The sequence below is a fragment of the Struthio camelus genome, chromosome W, assembly GCF_040807025.1.
Source record: "Struthio camelus isolate bStrCam1 chromosome W, bStrCam1.hap1, whole genome shotgun sequence".
Lineage (NCBI taxonomy): Eukaryota > Metazoa > Chordata > Aves > Struthioniformes > Struthionidae > Struthio > Struthio camelus.
In genome coordinates, this window is record NC_090981.1 from 45,880,350 (window position 1) to 45,906,762 (window position 26,413).

Sequence of the window (26,413 nt, forward strand, 5' to 3'; positions counted from 1 at the left end):
CATAGCCAGAAGCAGCATGACTAGAGCAGTGCAGGTGCTGAAAGGCAGGGTCTCTTGGCCTGATACTATCTTCTAGAGCAGGCAGAAACACACTGTCCCAAGCCTGCAATTCAGCGCAGCGCTGACCTGCGCCCCAGGGACTCCTCCCCCACATCACAGAAAACTCACTGTTGTTCCCAAGGCCCTGACGTTAAGTTGCCCCTGCGGTACTGAGCAGCGCATATGAATTTATATCACAGAATAGCTGAGGTTGGAAGGGACCTCTGGGGATCATCTAGTCCAACCCCCCTGCTCAAGCAGGGACACCTGGAGCACATTGCACAGGATCGCGTCCAGGCAGGTTTTGAATATCTCCAGGGAAGGAGACGCCACCACCTCTGGGCAACCTGTGCCAGCGCTCTGTCACCCTCACAGGAAAGAAAGTTTTTCCTCAAAAAACGAGTATCTGAAACCTTCTCAGACAGCAGATTTCCACTCAAACGCAAACCCGCCCGCCCGTGGCTGCCCCGCGGCGGAGCGCCGCCGGCGGCACCCGCCCGGCAGCCAGGCGGGAGCGGCGCGACCCGAGCTCCCGGCGCCCCCGGGCCGCCCCCGCCACAGCGCCCCACTCGGCGGCGGCGGCCCGCCCGCCCGCCGTGGAGCGCCGGGAAGGGGCGGCCGGCCGAGGGCTCCGCTTCTCCCGTTACCTCTCCTCTTCTTCGCCTGCGCAGCTTCCCCCGGGAGGGGCCCGACCCAGCGCTCCTCGTCCTCCGCCTCCGCCTCGCCGCCGTCACCCGCTCCCGCCGCATCGCGCTGCCTCCTCTTGCGCTCCGGCTCGGACGACTCCATGCTGCCTTGCGTCACTTTGCCGCGACACCCTCCCCCTTCCTGCCTTTCCGGGCGCCCTAGAGTGACGCCACCCTGTCGTCGGCGCGGCGCAGCCAGTGAGCGCGGAGCGCGCGCACACTTGGAAGCCGCCGGGCTGAGGCGCGCGCAGCGCCGCGGAGCTGCCATGGTAACCGGGGGGGGGGGGAGAGTAAGGGGGGCAGGGGCGGCCTTCGCCCCTCCGGCCGCGCCCGGAGCCCCCGGGGCGGTGGCGGTGATGATAATAATAAGGAGGAGGTGCCCCTGCCGTGCCCGGTGCGCGGCGTCCCGCTGACTTCCCCCCGCGGGGCCTCGCGCCTCGCGGGTGGCCCGGAAAGGCGCCCTCGGACGCCTTGGACTGTCCGCGGCCGGGAGGAGCCCGGCGACCGTTGGGCCGGGGGCGGCCTGGTGCCGCCCGGGCCCGGCTGAGCGCGCTGCCAGCGCGCGGGCCTTACCGGCCTTCCCCGCTTTCTCCTCTCGCTGTCCCTAGTTCTGGCTTTTGTGTGAGGGAGAACGAGAGCACTTTACCTAACCTTTCTGTGCTGTTACTTGCGTCCTATTGTATTTGTCTCATTTTTAGGGTAAACTGCCCTAGTTTTCACTCTTTTCTTCCCTAACAGTTTTTCCAGGTCTACCATTACTCTCTTTTCTCATCTCTGAATTTCTTCCGGTGTATGGTTATTCTGTATATGTTGACATTAAACATAACGTGCATGCAGTGTGCCTATTCCCTTGCCTTGATCAGAGCTCTCAAGTTTCGTGGTCTTTTCTGGTCCTGACGAGTTAAATACTTGTCATTTGCACACTTGATTGTGTTGGTATTCCTTATCCATGTGTGGAAGTTAAGAACTTTCCAGAAACTTTGAAAGCATGAAGCAAAACATTTTTTTTCTCTTCGGAAAAAATGGCGTGGGGGAGAAGTTATGGGAGGAAGAGGGGACATCTTTTTACCTAATTATACGCTTCTAAAAGGTGGCAAGAAGGAATATGCACACAGGGACGAGTGTGCATTGTAGCTCAGTTTCTAACAGTAGGCTTGCCTATTTGTTTAATATTTCTATGAGATGAACAAGTTATTTTCACTGTTTTTGACCTACAACAGATAAACAAAAAAACTTTCAGGTAGGAAGTACGAGTAGAGACCTAATATTATAACACAGAAATGGGAAAATCTCATAACTGCAAGCTATGAGGAAAATCATCTAAACAAATGTGATGCTTGAACATACATACTTTATAAAGTAATTAACATAGTGTTAAGGGCAACAAGTTGATTTGGCTTGCTCCACAGAGGCCTATAGTATGTTTTCATACTGTTTTCCTTTTAAGTGCCACTTTGGCCCTTCTGCCTTCCCACCTTAGTTGTTGTTGTCATTTATATTTCTCTTTATAGACTTAACTAGGATCATGTTTCTAAATTTATGTGTTTCAGTTTGACCCAACATTTTAAAACTTTGTTTAAAATCATTGCTATTAACATTTTGAAGGTCAGCAATAAGAAAATAATTGTAATGGTTACTTTAAACTTTTTGATTTTTCTGACTATGTATTCAGAGATATTTATCTCACATAGTGTTATTGTTTTAGTTTGATTTTCTTACTGAGCGAGGGGGAGGGGGGTGACCCCTTCCCCCCCCCAAAAAAAAAAAAAAAAAGGTTTCCAAAGCAAGTCATTATGTTTTGCTTGTTCGTCTCATCTGGGCCCTCTCAGCTGTGCTGCAGGTCCTTCCTTCTAGAACCATACTACCTGACTGACATAGCACTCCCTCTAGCTTTTTGCTAGGATGAAAATTATCTATTTGGACTTTTTTTGTTATTTATTTGTTTGTCTCCTTGCCAGTTTTTGGCCTGAAACAAAAGTTTACACCCTATCTCAAGACTGCATTGCTCCTTTATTAGCCTCTGTGGGGGACTTCGCTGCAGGCATTTCAGAATACCTAATAAATTATGTGCGCTAGTCATTGCAAGACTCTTAAGAAGATAATGATTGTTTCTTTGCAAAAACTTCTCATTAGACCTTATCGGATCATGGCAACCCAGATTTTTTAGTGTTCTGTTTTTAATTATTGATGCAGCAAATTTGCCAAGAAAGCTTATTAGAAGTATCGCTACCTTTCAGTTCTCTAGAATACTTCCTGCGTTCAGTGAGACATGATTATTTTTTGTAAGCTGCTCTGCTGCAGCATACTTGAACTTCGGAATTAAATTATTCATTTTTTCAGTATATCTTTCTCTGACACCCCTTTTTTTGTTCTGAGGAAGAGCAAACAGTTGACTTAGGAATGTCTGCATCATCAAGATGGCAAAGTCATCATTTATTTCTTCGTTAGATCTTTATCTTCTTTAATGTCTGCTTTTTAATCTCAAGCTATCTGGTAGGTTTAGTGATAAGTTTAAATATTTCTAAAGGCTTCCTGAATCTCTTACTTAGGAGATTCCTATTGGTTGTTTTACCTTAAACATTTTTCCTTTTAAGTGCCACTTTGGCCCTTCTCCCTTCCCACCTTTGTTGCTATTGTCATTTATATTTCTCTTTATAGACTTAACTAGGATCATGTTTCCAAATTTGTGTTTCAATTTGATCCAACAGCCCCTTAACCTTTTTGATTTTACCTGTGATGATTTTCTCCTGACCTTCCTGGTGCCCTCTTCATTCAATAGCGTGCATATCATTCAGGTTCTTCTGGTTTTTGTTTTTTTTTTTTTTTTCTTACTAACCTAAGTTTATAGTTGAATTGACAATATTTTTAACATTCGTTGAAAAACAGAGCAAAAGTAACTATGCAGAAGACCTTTGCGGGTACATGGAAGAAGAACATGGCTTTGTAGATGTACACTGTTTCCTCATCATTTCTTTAGTAAAGTTATCAGGAAAAAAAAAAGAACAAAAAATTCTCCGCAAGTGCAGATCATCCATAGCGATCTTGAACATTTAAGACTGTGATTACATTTAAAAAAAAAATGTTATCTTGTTTTAAAATTGACTTCAGTAATATGGTTAGCTGATTTTACTGGATGATTGGGTGCTGTCTAGAATTACAGGGGAATTAACTGAAAGCTTCATAAGATTCAAAGGGTTTGTTCTGTTACGTATTTTGACTTCAAGTAGTAGGTATGATTCAATATCCTGTTTATAATTATTGTAAATCTTTGTGACAATGGTTCTATTTGTTTGATGATAGGCTGGAAAATTGCCAGAACAGATGTCAGAATACCAGCATTTACCTCCAGAAATTGTGCAAGAGTCAGTGTGTCACACAGATGCCAAAGAAGAACTCTTAGATGAATGTGAGAGTATTTGGAGGCAGATGGAAGAGGTAATGCAAATCATGAGTAGTAGACTAGGTTTGCTGTAAACTTTTCTCAGTGTTCTTTCATCTTCCTTCCCCTCCTTGCTTCCTCACCACACTTCCTCCACCCCCCAAAATCCCCACACCCGAACAACAACAAAGACAGATAGACAGACCTTCAAAGGCCAGAGGTAGAAGTGCTGACGGGGCGAAGAATGCCTTCCAATGTCGATCTTTGTTTACAGTGTGCTGATGTTACCATTTAGTTAAATCTTAAGTAGGGAGGGAGCATATACTAAAACTAGGGAAGATATAAACAATTGTTGTTTGTGTTGTGGTAGTACCAGCAAACTGAGACTGAGATCCTCCTCTCTTTAGCCTCATACAAACTGGGAGTCAATTGCTGTCCACAGTTACTTATGGTCTTAAAGGAGAGACGGGGAGGAGAATGGGAGGAGAAAGAGAGGCTCAGAAAGGTGATGCTGTTTGCATATACTCATACAAACCAACAGTTATATCCTCAAAAATAAAATCTGTATCTCTTGATACGTGGTCCAGTGTGCTTATAACACATTAGAGCAAGTCTATCTCAAAAACAGCTAAAATGATGCTCTTTCTATTGCATATAATCCTAACAGTTGCGTTATTAAGAATTTGGCACCATGCATATATTAGTGTTATGTCAGGGGAGTATGACATAGGAATAAATATATCATATATATATATAATGATTCCTATATTTTAGGTTATATATATGTATATTACTGTGTTCTGTGATTACAATGTGTCATATAATCGTATTTTATATTACATACACTATGCATGCACATACACACATGCGCGCACAAACACATACATACACAAACGCACAAATATACATACATACGCGAAATAAAAAAATACAGGAATCCTAATATAGTGTTAGAGAACTCTGCATCTAGATTTGTGAAGTACTGTAATAAGTTAGCAACAGAAGTTTTGTTTGCCTTCAGGTTTTTTTAATCTCAGAGGATATAATCTTCCTTTCACATTTTCAGATAAAAGGGAAGTTAAAACGTTTAATTGCTTCAGTTTAACTGAAAATCTTTGAAACTTTTTGTATCATTCCCAAGAGCCCCCAAATGGAGTATTTTTGGAATTTGATAAAAACTGTTAGGATTTTTATTATTTTTTGTGATTGTTACATCATGGGTGCAAGCGTTATGTTTCACCAGACAATTTCAAAGAACTAATAGTTGCTGAATTACCTCCTCAGGTAATTATCAGGTTTATTATGTAATGTTCCAATTATTGTATCAGCATTAGCACTTTTTACTGGAGAAGTCCTATTTCATGTGCTTATTTGTTAGACGTGAACAGTCAGGTTTCCAAATCACTGCGTGGTAATACACTCAGTAGAATGCATCCTGTGTTGTAGTGTGGCAGGACAAATTTCTGTTGACATAAACAGATAAAAAAGAAAATATTTAGCAGATGTCTCCTGCTAAAGCCTTCTGTATCTGTGGTAGCCTGATTTTCAGACTTGAAATACATCCTGTTATAGTCAATGGGATGTGATGTAGTGCACTTTTAAAAATCAGACCACTTCTGAAGCATCCAGTATATTTCCCTGCTAAATGAGTTAAAACAAAAAAACTGGTATTATAATGTGGTTGCTCTGTTTGCAGAGCCAGCATAGTAGTACTGAGCTGTGTTAACTTCATAACAGCTTCCCAGTTCCGTTTCCATGACTCTTGTCCCTTCACAGTTTCTTATGTTCTTCATTTCTTTAATGTCTGTCTTCTTATAAGCCCTTCCCCCATAAGCTGCACTCTTTTCCCCCTCAAATCATAATTCCCCTCTTTCTAGTTGTTGCTTTTCTACTTTTCAATAAGTTCTATTTTTTTACTGTAGTATGATTTCATTATATGTCTTTGCTGTTCTGAGTTGGGCTCTGAGGGACTGCTTGGAGCCAAATCAACCTCCCCCCATAGTAAACAATTTTTATCGGAATTTTTAACCAGCATGTTTCTCTCCTACAAAAGAAAAGAGAAAGTAAACATTGTCTTTTGTTCTGTTTGTTTTCTACCAAGTGTCAAAGCAAGCTAACGCTTCTAGGAACAGAAACATTGCCAGAATCAGATGCCAAGGTAAGACAATATATATATTTTTTTAATTCTCCACAAAATCTTTTCTGTAAAGAAATGGTGTGTTTTCAAAAAGAAGTGAATTAAATCATCTTCACTTAGCCTCTTTGCTAGTCGGCTTTACTCTTACTAGCTTTGATGATTTATTCTGAAGTATGTTAGTGTCCAGCGAGTGCTGAAAAGTTGCATTTATGTATAGCAAAAAAGTTATTTGCAGTCTAGCCATGCAACCTGATAAATAACTGACATTGGCAGCAAAATGCGGGAGCATCTAACTTCTTTTAATAGCCATTTGGACTATTTCCTAGTCAGTGTATGTGTAATTCTTGAAACTGTATAGGTACCTTTAATTTTACTCTGGAACTTCTTATTTGGAAACTACTATATTATTTTTCCTCATTGGTGGATATCATTAGGAAACTTATGTGCTTCAGTTAGAAATTAATTGAGCACCACTGAGTGCATGAACTTGAACTCCTAGATCCCTCAAATTTTGAGGAACATGCAAAAAGGCAATGTTGACTCACTCTGAAGTTGTGTGTAAATTCTAAGTATGAGCCTTTAAAATATGTGCATCCCATATTTATAGGAATATAAACAATTAAACGTTTAGCTGGTTAGATAAAATTTGTAGGTTTTATAAATCTCCGTCTTATGTGACTTCAGTAAGCATACTCAGACAGTAGATTCAATCTATTTGACTGAATGATTAACAATTACTTTTCTTCAGGGGTGTATCTGTCGAATGCATTCAGATATTTACCCATTAGTTACTAACATTGATCTCTTGCTAGTAATAAACTTTTCTAAACCATTATTTACTCTGAATAAATAAAAAATAAAGATGCATAATTCAAATGTATAAAATACAATCCTTTTCTCTTTTTAGAACTGTGGGTAAAATCCTAGAAGTAGAAATAAATTTTGTATCATTTTAGTTGGGCATAGACTCAGGGTTTTATGTTTCTTTGCAGGTTTAGTAAAGCACATTGTACCTGTGTAATTAATACACTCCTACTGTGGAACTATGCTTTTCTTGAAAGCTGTCACAGCAAGACAATGATTAAATGGAGTTGCAAGGGCAGATTGTACTTCATGGCAGAATACAGGGCAGAAAGGAAAAGGTTGTGTTGGACCCACTGTCAGCACTTTAATGTGATCATATTACAGTCCTAACATACTCGAAAGTATTTTCATTGAAGCCGGCAAGGAATCTGTAGGCTTTTCCATGCTGCAGACCTTGTCACCAGCGTTTATTTCTTAATCACTTTAAGATTATAATCATGTAGTGTGCTCTGTGTGGTTTTACGCGTTAAGTCTGGAGACTGATTCTGGTCTGCAATTTAATGGTATACATTATAAGCAGCATTTTTTCCTGGGAATTATATATAAAGTATAACAGAGATGTCTGATAACTTTTTTGTTGTATGTACCTCTCTGTTAAAAAGAGTGTCCTTGATTTAAGGTTGCTGAATGGCAGTGTTAATTGGTTTGTTTATTTTAAGTCCAGTTACTGGAATATCCAAAATATTTTGTGCATCCCTTTATGATAAAGTTTAAAGAATGGGCTGAGGGTGTTCTCAGGAGTAGTGCTCCAGATTGACACCACCTCATCTAGAAAATAAGAAATGTTTGTCTGGTGCTTTTTTTTTTCTTTTCCCCTCTGCCTAAAACTTTAAAAGATTGTCTTTTGAAGATGCATTTGTATTTTGAGTAGTTAAAAGCCAAACTTTAGTTGTCACTTCTTGGTATTTTTGATTATGAGATCTTGCCTGATGATTCTTAGCACATTTTTCTCTTTAATACTTTTTAGTTGGCAAAAAGCCAAATGCAATCGGCAGTACCTTTTATAGAATGCTTGACCATAAAAACAGTACCTTTTCATTTGTGTACTTCATTTCTTATAAAATTACTGGTTTGTAATATCTATATGCATTATATAATGTATTTGAAAAATATATTATTAGTACAGTCCCCAATTTCAGGAAAAAGAATAGTAATAATGAGTTCTTTTTTCTCTAGAATATGTTAAAATATTAAAATAAGTACTTTTTTTTAAATCAAAGGTTGTTTAGGTTTTTTCTTTAATAACCTTTCCTGGACTGGTGTTTTGTCTTATTGCTCCTGTATTTTCAGTGATTACAATGAGTGAGAGTAGTAGCTCCTAAGCATGTTTTGTGGAATCCACATATGTAGTTTTGATAGATATCACCTTTAGTTCCTGGTTATTTGGAAGATAAACTTTTATCCAGTCATCACGGACATCAACAGTAGTCCATTTGACCTGCAGTATGTATATCAGCCATACATCTAGGAAGGAATATGTGAAGTATTGTCATCGCTTCTAGTGACTCATATTCAGTTGTAATTGTCTGATACTGTAGAGGAAATGAAGAAAAGAATTCCAACTGTGAATACTTCTGATTTACCTATTTTGAAAAAAAGAATAAGTTTCCTGATCACTGTAAGTGGCTTTTTGAGTTCTTTGAGGGATTAAGTGGTCTATTGGAATAGGTGTTCTTTTGGTTTTTGCTATATAAAGCTAATAAATTAATTTTTATCCCGTTCTATCTCATTTTACTTCAATGCAACCCAGCACACTTCAAGAAATTTTTTTTTCTTGTTATACAGCTTTCCTTGTTAATGATGCGAGTGAAAGCTTTAACAGCAGAGTATAATCAATGGCAAAAAAGAAGTCCTGAAAGTAAGTTTCCTGGTTCTTTTTTTGTTGTTGTTTTTAATATATGTTATGGCTTAAAAGTTTATGAGCATACCTTACATTTACAAAGTGTCTTCCACCTAGGCATCTTAGACTGAACGTGTATTTAATATGTTTGTCACTTATATTATCATGCAATGACTACTTAAAAACAAAATGAAATACCTCCCATAGTGGCAGATATGTTTCCTTTCTGGTTGTTATGCTATGTTCTTTCAGCACCTCAATCCTTTTCAAAGTGACTTGTCCTCTGACTTAATCCTATGATTCTGGACCAATAAATGCATACTTCCTACCATTCATCAGTCAATTGAAGGGAAAATAAGTGTTAGCACATCTCCGAAAACATTTTATCCTAAATCACAAAAGTGCATTATGCTGGTTACCTTTCTTCAGGTTTGTCCTTTCTGTGATTGTTTCTTCTCCATCTTTTATCTGTACTTTCTTTGTAGCATAGAACTACTTTGGAAAAGAGTTTTGCCTTGATGTTGTCTTTTAAGAACTTCTAATTTTTGCAAGTACTACTAATAAATTTAACAGTCATTTACCCAAACATATTTTTACCCATGCTTTTTTTTTTTTTTTTTTTTAAATTAGTGCTTTGCAGAAGTGTGTTGTATTATGGTGTACTAGCTGAAACTTTCAAATAAATCTTTAGTGGTAAACCCACTACAGTGTAGTAAAATGTTTAGCTTGGATTTAACAGGGTTCAGAGATTCCAGATCAAAGAAAAAGTCATAAAAGACAGCTGACTGTAACCACTGAGACAAATGATAACTCTTTTATAGTTGCCAGTCATCATCAGTCAAAACATAAATTCCTCAGTTCTTCAAGATGTCGTGCATACAAAGCATCAGTGCTAACTGATTATGCTCTGTTGCATGACTGATGTGGCCAGGCACACCGGAAACAAAACCATTCAGAATTGAAGTGCAGGTAAAGTAATGTGGTCTTTCGAGTGTTCCATTTGGAGACTCATAAAACAGTTTCCCCTGAACTATAATTAGTATTCTTCTAGCATTCAGTTCTATGTCTACTGTCAGGGGCCCTTTGGCATCTTTCAACCTGGTAAAATTTATTGATGTAACTCTACTATCTGTGTATCTGTACATTGACTCATCAGAACATTTTTGTGCCAGAATCTTGTCCTTTTTAGCATTTCTAAAATGGCAGGAATGTGACACAGACAGCAAAGGGAGATTTCCAATATTTTGTAACTTGGCCAAATAGGAATGCATGTTCAGAGGAACATTAAAGTTACTTCTCCAGCTTCTCTCAAAGTTTATGTATGTGTTGCATATTGTGATCAAATAATAGGAGTTTAAAAAAAAAGTAAATGTTTCTTCTTTCTTAGAAACAAGTACTGCTGCTCTATTGGAACAAATCCATAGTTCAAATGCTTTGCTAACCTGTCTCTGAGAATGGTCAGCCTCAAATGCTTCTTAGAGGTGTGTAGACCAAAAGCATGAAATTAAATGAATTTGGAAATACTGTTTGACTGCTCTTTCTGAATAAGCTGCTGACTTGTGAAGCTGCAGATGAATTGAAAGCGCTTACAATTTTTTATCGGGGTAAAATAACTTCAGATGTTGAGTTTTGTTACTAAAATATGGAATCTTTTTAAACTAAGCTATTTGCTTAAAAATATTCTTGGGGCACATCTATTTTTATTGGCTTGCTGAGTTGCTTGGCTCAAACATTCTAATTTGTTCCCAGGTAATAAGATTTACTATTAGAAATCTTAGTTTTATACAGGATAAATGATCTATGCATATTATGATATGAATAATTTATCATTTTGCAGTCAGAGCTTTCCCTTTATAAGTTCTCATGTTGGCTACTTTTCTGAGGGAAAGAAAACAAGGTGCCTTTAAGAATTTGTATAGAATTATAGTGGTTGTATGAAAATGGAGAGTCTGCTGCGCTTACATCTTTTGTGACCATCTTGGCTTTCTTCTACCTATTGTTTGCTTTGAAGGAGGAATTACTTAATTGAAAACATAGTCTGAATGAAAATAACTAGGAATAGTAGAAATATTAGTTTCATACAATTTACGGAGAGCATGAATGTCAGGTTCTCTTGCTACTTTGGTTTCTGCGTTTAGTACTGGCCAGTACAATTCTTGTAAATGAGGGTCTGTCAGCATTTCCATTTTAAACCTTATTTTCAGAGGTTATAACTTGGCAGTTCTAAACTTCATTGGGCACAAACTTGGCAAACAGGCTTGAATCTACAATGCAAATTTTATTTATTTTTGCAAAGCTTTTACTTTAGTCTCTCATTCTTTCTCGATTTCTGAAACTATTTATATAGCTTTAGAGCTGCTAAATCAGCTAAATTAAAACTTTTTAACAAGCCTTTGGCTCCTAAAAACAGAATTTAACTTTTACCTTTGCATAATAAAAAAGTGGAAGCAACCATTTTTTTTTAACTTTAAAAAACACTTGTGGTCTCTGTTTAACTTCAGTTTTCCTTTGCAGAATACCAATATTCTGCCAAATTCGTCTTATTTTAACAAATAGGAGTTTCTGTATAAAGACGTAGTAGTTGCTCTTGCATTCGTAGCATCTGGTAGTATTTTGCCTAGTAATTGTACTATGTATCTGTATACTATTTTTTGGACATTCATTTGATTTTTGGAACTTTCATTTGCAAGTGTAATGAATCGTAACTGAAAACCTTTAACTGATAGTAGATACAGAAGCCTGTGTACTTTGCAGTAGTAGCTGCCATAAATGTACTGCCTCAGCATCTTATAATCTGCACTGGCTCTTCACTAAATTAAGTCTTGGTGAAGGGATCATCTCTGATCCTGACATTCTAGCCGTTGAAGAGACTGCCTTGACACCTGTAATTCACAGAGCAGGGAACCAAATGAACATAACAGCATTAAGATTCTTTCCTGGGAAGATATGCCTCCTAGCCTAATACTCTCACAGCATTTGATATTACTGAATAGGAATCGTATCTAGAGTGAGCTATTTAAAACTGAAGTGCTAGAAAATGATAGGAGAAATTCGTAACTCAAGATAGTGAGAGTTTGTGATCATCACAGGAAAATAAAGGTTTTATGGGAATCGTCAAATATGCCAGTGAATATTTAATGCGAATGCTTGATTTACTCATTATAATATAAATTATAATAACACATTAATAATGGCTCTTTAATTTGAATAAAAGTCTATCAAATAATTTGGTCCTGCCTATATGGGTTATTAATGCCATTAAAGAAATCTTACTCTAATAATAGGACTGACCACTACCTCCTCTAGTGTTTAAACACAAGGTTAATTTAGGAACACTACTCAAATTTAGAGATAGTAATTTTCTAACTGAAAGAGGGTTTTATTCTGACATATAACAACGCATTCTGAGCTCAAGTTTCACCAATTTTCATCTCTGAACATGCTTATTACTGTTAAAACTATTAATTTAAAGTTTCTCCAAGTTTATGGAGACTTAACACTACTATAAAACTACATAATCAAAAACAATACTTTTCTAAATCTATGAAATCAACAGTATTAGAAAATATTTAATGCTTTATGTGAAGGTGAAGTATTTTCTTTTTTGTTAAAGAAAAATCTTTCATCAGTACTTGATTTTGTTAAGATTAGGAGATTTGAAGCCCCAATTTGGATAAAAATATCCCCATGAGGTTAAGATTTAAATCAGTTAGAGCAGATTTCATTCTTTAAATAGAAAGATTCAAATGCTTCATTTTTTTCCGAAGGCATGCATTTATGCAGATGCTGACAGCTGGCATGGGTTCCAAAATGGCTGAGAAGTGACTGGAGTCCATTGAAGGCTATTAAGTACAGCAATTCACTTCTTGTTCAGATAGTCCATGAGCTAGGTTCTGCAGAAGCATTTTAGGGACATACCACCACGTGTTCAAATAATACAGTATTTTCCCTGAAGTATTGCTGTTTTCCAGGGCTGGAGAGAGTATATGGGTTTAGCTGGGCCCCTCATCTTGTTACATATAGCTGTTCTTGTGAATAGTAAGGAAGGTGGCATACTTTGTCAGTTCTTTAAATCTAGTGGTTTTACAGTCCTTATCAAGGAGTGGAGAAGCACTGGAGTATTGAAACCTAAGACACTCACTTAATCTTTGTCTTTTAACAAAAAAAAAATCACACACGCACACCAAACCAACTCTCTTCTTGGAACAACATGTACCTCTTTGTAAAATGTAGTGTATTTTTGTTATAAATTAAGTCTTAAATAAGAAGGTCAACAGCATCTTGGGCTGTATTAGGAAGAGCGTCACCAGCAGGTCAAGGAAGGAGAACCCTCCCTTCTACTCAGCACAGGTGAGATACATCTAGAGTGCTGTGTCCAGTTCTCAGCTTCCCAGTACAGGAGGGACATGGACATGCTGGAGTGAGTGCATTGAAGGGCCATGAAGATGATTAAGGGAATCCGTCAAATGAGCAGAGCATGAACAAGTGAGGATTATTTAGCCTGGAAAGCTCAGAGGGGGATCTTATCAAAATGTATACATACCTGATGGGAAGCTGTAAGGAAGATAGAGCCAGACTCTTCTCAGTGATACCCAGTGACAGGAGAAGACATGGCACTACTGGAGAGAGTCCAGCGGAGGGCTACAAAGATGATTAGAGGGCTGGAGCGCCTCTCCTATGAAGAAAGACTGCAAGAGCTGGGCCTGTTCAGCCTGGAGGAGAGAAGACTGAGAGGCGATCTCCTCAATGTGTACAAGTATCTGAAGCGGGGGTGTCGAGAGGATGAGGCCAGCCTCTTCTCCGTGGTGCCCAGCAACAGGACAAGAGGCAACGGGCAGGAACTGGAACACAGGAAGTTCCATCTGGACCTGAGAAAAAACTTCTTCACTGTGAGGGTGACAGAGCATTGGAACGGGTTGCCCAGAGAGGTAGTGGAGTCTCCTTCCCTGGAGATATTCAAAACCCGTCTGGATGGGATCCTGGGCAACATGCTCTAGAGGACCCTGCTTGAGCAGGGAGGTTGGACTAGATGATCTCCAGAGGTCCCTTCCAACCTAAATGATTCTGTGATTCTGTGAAGAGGCAATGCGCACAAATTGGAACACAGAAAATTCCATTTAAACTTGAGAAAACTTTAAGGTGAGGGTGGTCAAACACAAACAAATAGGTTGCTCAGAGAGATTGTAGAGTTTCCATCCTTGGGGACAGTCAAAATCCAACTGGACATGGTCCTGAGCAACCTACTCTAGGTCGCCTTGCTTTGAGCAGGGTGAGCTGGGCCAGGTGAATTCCAAAGGTCCCTTCCAACCTTAACTTGTCTGTGATTTTGTGAAATCCTGTGAAATACACTGCCATTTATATAACTTTGATTTGAAAATATTTGCAAAATGTTGGCATCTGGACTGTAGAAAAGGTGTCTAAATATTCTGATCAAATAAGTCTTAATAACATTATGAAATGGTGTGATGTGCAATGAAAAATTCCTATACCTCAGCTCAGAGAAAAGTGGTATTAAAATAATACTTACCCTTCTTGGTGTTTTTCAGTCATTTGATGAGCCTGTTTTTACAGGGAAATGGAAGGCTGGCTTGATTTCCCCCTGTGATAATGTTGATGGAATCCCTTCCATTGAAAAAATCAGGCTTGCGTATCTTGTTAAATACAAAGTACGACTGCACTTTATATTTCAGTACTACATACTTGAGCTAGTTGAGGTATAAAAAATAACCCTGAAGCTTTAACACAGTACTTTGGATCTAATTTGTTTTACTGGAGAGTGACAGTGGAGCAGCCTAGTAGAACACCATGAAGTATGCTTAAATTGTTTCAGATAGCCGAGCTATTTTTTTAGAGGCTACCTGAGTTTGTCTCTAACATACTGTTTTTTAGTATAAACAAGTCTGTTATACAATGCAAAAAACCCCAATTAATTTTATTTTTCAGTAATTTCTACCAATCCAGATGTACTGGTAGCATTAGGAAAAGAAGAGGTAAGTCTCTTTTTTTATTAACAATAATAACTTTTTCCAAAAAAAAAAATGTACACAGTTCCTATATTTTCCCATTACTTCTCCTGTGATGGGCTAAGCTATTGTGCATGCTTCTTTAAACATTGTTATTTTTTAATGTTTTTCTTCCCCTGAATTATGTTGTAATTACTAAAATTTCCTAGTTGTAATTAATTATTTTTAAGCACTTTTTTCTATATTTCATACTTGATATAAGATAACGTAACATTATATGTTGCACAGAAGAGTCAGTATTCTCAGCTCCCAGAGTTCTGTGGAAATAGTCTGCAAATATTTTGTTATGGGCTGAACATTGATATGTAACAGGAGCTGAGAATATTCTTGTGGCTATGGTATTGAAATAGTCATACATAGGCCAACAAATGGAGATACATTAGGATCATGAACTATTTAAAAATAGTTTAAAATTGGTTTTCTTGCTAGCAGCTTTCCTCCCTCTGGTGTCATTCATATCAGGCAACCCAACTGTTATTAAAAGCTATTATTAACACAATTGGTTACATACTTCCATCTGAGTGCATTGCCATGGTATGTTTGGTTTGCTGTCCCATTTTGTGACTTAATTTGTTGAGGGTTCCAATTTTTTTCAGATATTGCGTATATAAAACACATTTGTGTCTGTAGAATATTTTTATAATTCTTATTTGTTTGAGCAAAATATAAAGCAGTTCTCACAACTTGCATAAAAGGAGACAAAATATTCCAAAAGACTCCAAATCATAGGAGTATCCCTAACTCGTTAAAGAGACATAACCTATTAGGATGAAAGACACAGCCCAATGAGGTGTACTTGCCCTCTCTAGACAGAATGGACAGCTCTTAGGTGCAGTAGTCTCAGTATTTCTCCCTCTTTACTTTCTGCGTACGTACATACTAGTGACAGTCACTTAATTCATGAGTACAATCAATTTAATTCATGAATGCCATCAATCTTTTCTTGCAGCATCTTTATTTTGGAGTGCCTTTTTTTGTGTGCGGAAGGTGTTTCCTCCTCAGTAGTTCACCAGATTAGATGATTAGGTCACGTGAATGCTCCGCAATCTGTTTCAGCTACAATGAGCTAGGTTGTTTTAAGGAGATGCAGTAAGGCATTAATGAGCAACTGGGGACAGTAACATTTAAATTTTAAATTAGCATTACTCTATAGCAATATTTTCTTAGGAAATTACAGATAATTTTGGCCCTCTCTAAATCTGGCTTCATATATCAGATACAGATATAACATTACACAGAACAAACACTAGAGACATAGATGTACTGTAGGGTCATAGATGAACTGTAAGTTCATTTTTCACTTTTTTATAGTTGCAGAAAGTAAAGAATGATCTTGAAATGGTGCTGTCAACAGTTCAGTCAAAGAACAAAAAACTGAGAGAAGATCTGAAAAGGTAATGCAATAATTTGGATTTATAATTGCTGTACTTTTTTTTTTTTCCAAAGTCTTGTTTTGCTTGTCCAGCAAAACTGTCTATTCTATTTCCTGCTTTTCATGTTTCAAAGAGAACAGCAGTGGCATGAGGAACAGCAGCAGATAGTAGATGCTCTTAATGGAATTGAAGAAGAGATGAAAAATCAAGTGGTACAGTTTTCTGAAAAAAGGTATTTCTATAGAGTTGAGTTTTTCCTATTGAAGAATTTAAGTATTAACAGGAGAAAATGAGTAGTCAAAATCTTAACAATGTACTACTCATTTTGTAAAATAAATAACTCAATAATATGTATTTGAAACAGAAAATATTCCTACAATCTGCTTGTAGTCTGTGATTCAAGCTATTGATCTTAAAACAGTAGAAAAATATGGAATTTTTTTACCTGATAATTTTTTAAGTTATTTTATTGGTTGTGATGTTCTGTTGGTATATTTTCACTATTACATTGGATACTAGAGCATTTCAAGAACTGAAAAATAAAATGCTGAAACTAAGGGCATATAAAGAAGAACTCTTGAATGCTTTGGGTGAGTTCCTAGAAGAGCATTTTCCCCTTCCAGAAGAAGATGGAAGCGCTAAAAAGAAGAAAAAGGTAACATTTGCTTTTAGATATGCATAAGTTTCATATATGTGTGTGTGTGTGTGTGTGTGTGTAAAAAGTGGAATGATCAGTTTGTATTTAAATAGATGTAATACTTTTTTAAAGCCGCTGGCATAGACACTGCAGTTATATTTTAAATAAATGTAGTTCTTATAGCTGATCCTTTATGTTTAATTGATACTTTTCAAGTTGGTTTGTATTATTTAACACTGTTCCCAGCTGGATATTTTCCTTCCTAATGCACATATCCCTTATCCAATAAGATGCATAGCAATGTATTGTATTTCTTACTGGACTGCAAGTTGTGCCAAATTTAGAAATGGTGAGCAGTTTACTCCAAATTGTTCCACGGTTTTTTTATTGGACTAGTCAAGTGGATTCATATTTTCCTTGGCAAAGCAAATTTTAATTGTCTAACAATGGTTTTGGAACAATAATAAGGACAAGTGTTTATAATTATAGTGTAGTTTAGAATGTTAACCATCAGTTTCCTGTTCAAGCAAAGTGCACCAAAAATTATCTTAAAACTTTAGGGAAAATAGGCAGCCAGGGAGCATTTTGCATAATAAATTCAAAGTCTGCAGTAAAAATAAACCTTTCACCATTATTATTATTTAAAAGAATAATTACAAAAAAGCTGCAGAAAAGGTTGCGTTTGATTTGGCTTTCAGACACACTTAAGAACACAGGACTAAAAGGATGTCTTAAATCCAGTTCCCTGTTATTGCAGACAACCACAAAATATAATTTCTTTAATACTCTGATTGAGCCCCATTTGAAAACTAATTTTTTTGTTACTACTGTTCTGTTGGAGTTCTAGGGCCTCAGCACTCTGTTTAGAAACAGTCTCCTAATTTCCAGTCTATATTTATTCACATCTAACACTGATCCATTTATTCTTATGCCAGTATTGTCCTCAGAATAGTTCTTTCTTCCTTGTGTTTACTCCTCCTGATATGGACAGCAGTCATATCCCCTCTCATTCTTTGTTTTGCTAACTGAACTAGGAAAGCTTTCCTGTTCTCTTCTTGTAAGATAGCTTTTCAGTTCCCTGGATTATCCTAATGCTCTTTTTCTGTATTTGCTTCCATTTGAATTCATCTTTTTTGGAAACTGAAAGAAACTAGTATTATAAACAAAACATTAGTACCTCATGGTCTCATAAGCAGATAATTGCACTCGTTCTTCTGTTTCAACTGATGAACCCTGAACGTAAAACAAAAATACTTGTTTTAAGAGGGAAGTTCATGATCTTGCACATAGAAACATCAAATGCAATCTTAGAAATATGACGTCCATTTTTGAGGTCGTTCCCGTTTCCCTCTGTTGCAGTTCTTCTGAATATCAGTGCCGCCCAGTTTCCTGCTGTTGCTAAGTATGATCACCTCTACCTTTTGTGCTGTTATTAAAACTAAGAAGCTAAAACTTCAGGGGCTTCATTAATAGTCTTCTTTGAACCATATGTTTTCAGATTTTTAGCCTGATTTTTACCTTTCTCTAGAAAAATCTGTCTGGGTCATTTTTCCTCCAGGAAACTGTAGGGCTAGTCTGTGGTTATCGATTTTTGTAAATCTATTGCATTTTCTGCATTTTTAAGTAGTTGTCTGTTTGTTTCCATATGTATCATTATTTTCTTAAAAAAATAGTTCCTTTAATGAGATACACCAATTCCTTTGCTACCATATCTCTGATGTCATAGAAAAATGTAGGCTGGAAGTGACCTCTGGAGATCATCCCGGTGTAATCCTGTCATCAAAGTAGGGCCAGCTTCAAAGTTAGACGAAGTTGCTCAGGGTCATATCCAGCAGTGCGTTAAAGATGAGAAGAGGAGAGTTCATGTATGGGCCTCAGACTTCTGAGATACGTGCTGACTGCGCTGTCCCGCTCCAGCCCTAAGCAAAAGCAACTCTTTTTTTTTTTTTTTCCCTTCTGCCTCAGTTATAGTGACTGACTGTTAGAACTTCTTTCTTATTAGTTACCCTGCCTGTGTCTTTTTCCATGTAATTTAACTTACTAAAATCTAAGGAAAAAATAATTGCTGCAGATCTTGGAGATTAATCTACCCTTACCCTGCTCGCAGTAGCTCACCTTCTACAATTAAATTGATTCACAGAAAATGTAACATTTAGTTTGATACATTTTGTTTGATACTTTAAAATTTAGTAAAACTTAGTTTGATACTTTTCCTTAGTTTTATTTATGCATTTCCTGAACTCTAAAATGTAGTTTTACTTCTCTGATCGGTCTCTCACTTCCCTCTTCTAAAGCTTGTCAATTTACAGCTGCTTCTATATCTTTTGACACAATTTGATCTCACCTGCTTGGCAACAGGTCCCCTGTGAACTGCATTTAAAGGGATTAGTTGATCACTGGGAAGGCAGGAGGGGCAGCCATTTTCAGCCATGTTTGCTTTACCTTAATGTGTTAGTAATACAAGTTGCCTGCAGTAGCAATGAGATTCGCTGCTACGTTGATTCAGAAGAACCCGTTATTCACCCCCCTTATCAGCTAGGTGGTCTTTGGTTCAGCATAACTCTATATGTTAGTAATCTCTGTTTCACCTTCAGGGAAGCTTCTTGTGCCCTGAATGGGAGCGTGCTTCCAGGGTGGGTGCCCCAGTCCCACGCCAGTGCAAACTCCGCTAAGCCTGGCTCTTCTGGTTCCACCCCTCCTTTCAGCTGTCGCTAGTGTCTGGGATTGGGAGTTGGAGGGAAGGCTGAATCACAGCAGCCCGGATTAGCTTCTGCTGCCATGACAGCCTACACCTTTGGTATAGGCAGTGACTGATATTAGAGTTATACTGCATTTTCAATCTTAGACAAAAAAGACATAGTTTTTGAGATAAGAACTGTGGAAAGTCAAACGGTAAGGAATATTCTGTATGTAAATCAAACGGTCCTGTGGAAGGGGAGAAAAGGTGCCTTTCAGGTAAAATAAACAAATAATACTGACCAGCCTGCTTAAAATTGACTTTATTAGTTAAATTGAAGATACCTGTTAGATTTATGGCACTTAAAATATGTAAGTAATATAATTCTATAAAGCACTATATACTATGAAACCGAGCAAGAAAAGTCTGTGGGGCTCCCAGGTCTGTGGGAGTGCAGACTTCTCTACACTAATATCCTTGGGATTTTAGTCTTTGTGTATTAGCTTTAGTAACTACTAAAGGTCACTAATTTTTTTAAAGGTCATCTAATTTTACCTTTGAGGCACAAATATTGAACCTATTACCTAGGTTATGAGGTAGTATTTTTGACCTGGGAAATACAATAGCCAAGGTTACGAAGTATCTCCATAACTGCTCCATGGAAGATTTTACAGCTTCTTAGTGTTGCCTCTGCTTCCTCTGCCTACTACCAAGGTAAAGGCACCAAGATGCACGTTATTGAGTTGGGGCTCAGTCGTGATTTGTGCAAGGAAATCTCCTTGGAGCAAGCAGTGTGTCCCCCTTGTAGCTGTCTGAAGTTGAGAGTTTTAAAAAATTCTGTGATGGAAAGGAGGAGTCAGACTTTGCCTTTCATGACTTCTTATTTACTGCCTTGCTTCCTTGTCTGTTCCAGAATCAGAGTTTATGTAAGGTGCTGCCCATCTGTTAATGTCTTAGGACTTGGGTCAAAACATTCGACAGCAGTACTGAGTAAACAGCCACCAGTGCTGCATTATGTCCTTTATTTTGTTGAGTGTGAAGTGGATGAGGGAAACTGATAAAACTGAAAAATTAAAAAATCAAGTTTACCATGCAACAGCACTGTTTTGTTGGCATTTGTTGCTTAAGGAATTCATATCAGTTTATAGGGGAATAACTTCATTTGCTTACTGCAAATGGAAACAAGTAATTGTCTAACGGATCACTGTAAATGATCAAGGAAACTTTTTTTTTTTTTGAACTCTCTATTTCTTAAACTTGGTCGAGTTTTTTTTAAAAAAAAAAGTCAACAGTAACAGCAAACAAGTACTCATCTGTAACTCATGAGAAAATATTCAGGCACTATGAACTGAATTCTTAAGCTATGCCAGATTTGCAGCTCTTTGCAAAAATTTCTCTAAAGTTTGAGGGAAAACATTATTATTTTCCTAACAAATAATGTTCACAGAATGTTTTCTACTCTACTGTGTTTGTATATATGATGTACTTGTTTTTATTTAAATGTAGACTCATGTAGATGTACTGTAATCAATTAAGAAGATTAATCTTAACAAAAATATTGTTGAATTTAAAGTTTGTGATATTGAGCTGATGGATGAATGATATAAATTATAACTTGTATTTGTACCATGACTAAATATGTAAGTAAAATTCATCGATTGTGTACTATGCAATCAAAGAATTGTGTGATTGTTTTTCTTTGTCAATTAAGATTCTTCCTGACTCTTTTAGTTTCTAACTTGGCTGCGGGATTGTCTTTGCAGAACTCTTCTGAAGAGCCAACTGTACAACTTATAACACTGCATGAAATTTTAGAGGTAAGCTTTTTCTGTTTGTTTGTGGTTTTTTAGAGAGGGAGATTTGGGGGATTTTGTAATACTCAGATCTACTCACAATATATTAATAAGGTAAGGGTATATGATATACAGTTAACATAGTTAAATGAAACTTTTTTTTTTTTTAAAAAGAACCTTGGCAGTAGTTTAGTTAACTAACCTTCAGCTTGAGTTAGAGAGTGATTATATGTTATTTCATAAATAGTCTTTAAACCCTGAATTTTACAGTGGTTATTAGCCAAAAAAAAAAAAAAAAGTTTTATGAGCCTTAGTGGCTTGTATTAGGGGAGACAAATGCTGTGGTTTAACAAAGAGAAAAAGCCAGTGACAACAGATATGTTCCATTTCAGGCTATGTTTTGTGTTATTTCAGTACAAGTATTTCTGAAATGTAATATAATAATGGTTTTAGGAGGCCCAATTAATGTGCAATCTCTACAATTAACAGGATTATTTTATTTCATATGGGGGAAATAAATTTGATTAATGTATCTCTAAAGGATTTTATAAGGATGCCAAGATGGATTAGTGGGTATTTTAATTGAATTACGAGTTATGATTTTGAATTGCACAGCATAATTCCAAGGAAGCTGTAAGGAAAAAAAAAATCTTTTAACTAGCATTGGTTTCCTTCTTGTCTGAAATGTAGTATTTGAAATTAAATAAAATTTCCCCTTCCTTCTCCATCCTCATCCTTCAGATATTTATAAGGATCTATGTGTAAGACCTCCCTGAAAAACACTTTTTTTTTTTTCTGAGAGGAAACTTGATGAAAAACAACATTCTGGTGTTGAGATGCTAAGATCCGGTCACTATGACATTGTTGTGCTTTAGTTTAAAGTTCAGACGATGAATCTGTACTTACATCATCAAATTCATTTTATATGCCTCAAGTGTCTCAGCATGCCTATTAATGCCAAATTAGGCAGAGCTTGAAAACAAATCAGAATTTAAAATAGCCCTGTTCCCTATGGAAATAAAATTTTAAAGCTCTCTTAATACTTTAGAAGTGCCCTTCATATTTTTCTGATAATATTAATCATGTCCAAAATACAAACATATCCAAATAATGTCTGATTTCCAGTTGGAAGAACAAACTAGTCCCAGTAATTCAGACTTATTTTTAAATTTTAACTATCTTGGCCTAAACTATGAATGTCCCTTATCTTTGTTTTATGTTTTTTTTGTTTGTTTTGTTTTTTGTTGAGCAACTTGGTTCTAGTTTCAAGTGCCTGTTAAATTTCAAAACTGTTTTCTTAGATACAGATAATAGTTTCTAAAGAGACAAATGCAATGTCGTCTTTGTATTACAGTTACAGATTTAGGATTTGCTGCTGATTTTTTATTCATATCGAGAATTACAGCCAGTGGTTATGTTTCTAGCCATGTCTCCTTAATCCTCATTTGTTTGCTTTTAAATAAGAAAGGTGTACATTTTAATACACCTTGGACCAGCTGGTTGTATACATTTATATTATTTAGAGATATTGATACCTTCTGCATTAAATTCATGTAAGATACTAAAACAAGCAATAAATTCATTTTTCATGCAAACCTCAGAATTTTTATTATACTACCTTTAAATGCAGTAATTCTTTTCCTTTTTATTAGTTTGGGGGTTATTCCTATCAGACTGAGAATTTAGAGAAATAATTTAAGATTCAAAACAATGTATACAATAGAAAAGTATTGAAATAAGTGCTAGTTGTAAAGGTTATTTTGGAATACCAGATGTCAAAAAAGAATGAGCAACAAGTGATCTAAAATAATGTATTGGAGGAAATATTCAGAATTGGGGCAATTGAGTATAAAAGAAATAAGCTGGAACAATTCTTTGGAATGTTCTGAAGAGCAGCAGCAGGGTAGCATTTTTCTGAACACAGAAATGGGTGAAAAAATGGTAAGTTTGGTAATGAGGATTTTGATGTGTTTTTCTTTAGCAGTAGGAAGGCAGGCAGACTATTTTGTACCACGCTAAAATTTGGAGAGCTAGAACATTTAGAAACTTTGAGTAGAAAGATTTAATATCCAAGACGAGTAGAGAGAGCACCAGCGATGGGTAAGATTTAATCATCCGTAGGTGTCTGCAGTATTTCTCATGAGCAATATTATGAGGGCATAAACATGGTCTCTAAGAACAGGAAAACAATGTCAAAACAGATATTTGCTTTTAATTCCATTAACTGTATTTACTTGAGGAAGGAAGGAGAGGTAAGTAGGTAGTAAGAGGAGAGAAAATTGTTGTAGAGTGCTCGTCATGCCAAAAACAAGAAGTGATGTACACTTTCCCACTTATAAGGCTAGCAAAAAGATTTAATGTGAAGAAGTAGTGACCTTGTAAACTATGACAGTGATGTTTAACTTCTCGTAGGTGTAAAATTATTTATTTTTAACATTAGCTGTAGTAGGACAAAAACGCAGAAAAAGTAATTCTTTCCGATCCAAGAAGATAGAGGGTTATCATCTTATTAGTGAGAAGACTGTTAAAATCATAAGATAGATATTCTTCTCTGATAAAAATCTGAAAGAGTAAGGGAGAAAGATTATTTGCTGGCAGTAAGTCGTTATGGGTCTGAAGCAAGTGATTTCCAAAAATTTAGCTTTCCCTCTTTTTTAATACTTGTAACCCTATATTAACAGATACTAAACATTAATTAAGGATTTACTGCCTTCATATTCAGATTATTTGAGTATTTACACGGTTATGCTATCTAAAGTCCATTTAGAACTTTTGATAGATGTTGAAAAACTTAATCTGAATAAAAGGAGAATTATAGTTTTAATTTTTACATCAGAAAATATATAGGGGAGTTAACTGAAAGTTTTTCATTTTACATCTACCTTGAACAGGTCTTGTGTTTCTCCTGTAGTTTTGTATTTCTTAGGTAGGCCATCTAAACCACACGTATTACAATCCTATCTACAAATTTAATTAAAGGAGATCAAAATCGAGTTGTTCTGTTCACATTCTAAATCTCATCCTTTTGATCTTCCAGATTCTTATAAACAAATTAATGAGTACACCACATGAACCCTATTTAACAATCAGTGACTCATTTTGGCCACCTTATATTGAGCTGCTGCTGCGATATGGAATTGCACTGAGACATCCAGAAGATCCAAACAGGATACGCTTAGAAGCCTTTCACCAATAGAGAAACCGTCATTTACTTTAAAACAAAACACCAGTGTTCTTACCAGCGGGGAAGATGTATTTATGATTTCATTGTAAACTTTTTTTCATATCAGCAATCTCTTCCTGTTGGATAGTTTTTTTTTTTTTTTGGTAACATGCATTTGGTAAGAGTGTAAAGTATGAAAAAAGACGATTTTCAACTTCAACTATTCATAGCTACAATTGTTTTTCAGTTTTATGGCAAGTGATGCCAAGATTTGCATTCTGAAATTTTTTTTTTCAGCTGCTTAAATAAGATGCAAATTCAGGTAACAGACAAAGTAAAGAAGTTTAACAGTCCTTTTGACTTTAAAGATTGTATTTTACATGTGACTTTTTTCTTTTATATACATTTCTTAGATTTCTTTAACTCATCGTGATTTCATTTAGTATTTTGTTGCACTTAGCAAGTCAAAACTTTAGTTAACCCAGCTGCCCCAAAGGAGGCCTTGGAGAGATTTAGAACTACCAGTGAAGTAGCATCTTCAACAAGATATTGTTTTCCAGAGGCTTTGCAAACATGTATTGGTTTCAAGATAAACATTTAGAAGAGTTGGCGCATCTTTCTGTGCGATGGAATGAAGATATTCAGCCTGCAGATCTACAACTGTATGTTTCCTGGACAGACCCTTTTTGTGTTATGTTATATTGCCTAATAGCATCTGCCTTCACTTTTCGTATCTGATTTATCAAGGCTTATAATACGTCTTTGTGTTCTGTAGATCTCTGTAGTTTGTAAAGTAGGTCAACTGATAGTTACCTTCTGAATGGCATTCTGTTGTCATCCTAATTTGCTTTTGTATAGCCCTCATTATTGTAGTCCCTAGGCGCACAGATAACTTGCCCATTTTTACACAAGTAGTCCCCAATGAACCCTGGATTTGAAGCTGGAAGTTCCACTCCTACAGATCTGCAGCGAGTATAATCTTGGGAAATAAAATATGCTTTTGATTAACCAGATTTCAGTGTAACGATAATTTAGTTTATTCGGTTTTCAGGTAGGGGTATAAACATTAATGATTTTTCAGTTCATATTAAAATAAAGGGTAATACAGGTAAAGAAAATAAATGGGCAATAACTGAAGGGAAATTAGGCTTGTTGTTAAGTTTGTTGCAGTTACATATTGCAGGTAATGAAAATGACTATGAAAGTCTACCTGGATAGGGCTCAGCAGAGTATTTCATGTGAGGGCTTTACCGATGATACAAGGACACTTAGGGAATGAAGGGGGAACAATTCAGTGCAAGTTCTAGCATAATTACCTTTTTTCTTTTTTTTTCTTTTTTTTTTAAGCCCTACTACCTGTTAAGCAAAAAATTCATTGTCTCATATTTTTGAGTGAATGCAGTTACACGTTTATCTGCCAGTTTTGTCACTTAATTATTAAAATAGCTAAGTGTTTTTTTTTTTTTAACCTTAGCTTTCCAGCATTGTCTCTTTGGGTTTTTTTGTCTTCATCAGTTTTTAAATACTCTGCATTCTACTATCTTTTTATCTTACTACTAATATTGTAATGCTCAAATATTTCATTGACCCTGGATGTCTGCGTCAGTGGTGAGGGTGGTAAGTAGGAGAAGAGAAAATGTTAAAAACAAAGTTGTTTCTCTGTTTTTAAAAAAACTCTCATATATATGTGTGCATTTTATATATATATAGAGAGAGAGACAATATAAACAGCGTATAACCGAGCGCTCTAGAGAAGGTGAATAGGAAACGTTCATTATTTTTCATAACACAAAAACTATCTC

General features: G+C 36.7%; 2 protein-coding genes across 2 annotated transcripts in view; one reads left to right on the forward strand and one right to left on the reverse strand.

Annotated features, from left to right (window-relative positions):
• The window catches only part of LOC104146882 (peptidylprolyl isomerase domain and WD repeat-containing protein 1), a 15,361-nt gene extending 14,516 nt beyond the window's left edge, over nt 1-845 (reverse strand). The window contains exon 1 of the mRNA XM_068926393.1: nt 687-845. Coding sequence (XP_068782494.1) covers nt 687-828 — 142 coding nt within the window. The 5' untranslated portion in view covers nt 829-845. The remainder of the gene's footprint in view (nt 1-686) is intronic.
• On the forward strand, nt 827-25,624 carry LOC138064343 (centromere protein K-like). The gene is made up of 10 exons (XM_068926394.1): nt 827-994; nt 4,026-4,160; nt 6,206-6,262; nt 8,891-8,963; nt 14,889-14,935; nt 16,280-16,362; nt 16,475-16,573; nt 16,861-16,996; nt 21,419-21,472; nt 24,486-25,624. Exons 1-10 carry the CDS (start codon nt 827-829, stop codon nt 24,642-24,644), a joined length of 1,011 nt encoding a protein of 336 aa, XP_068782495.1. The 3' UTR covers nt 24,645-25,624.
• Nucleotides 25,625-26,413: the final 789 nt, after the last annotated feature.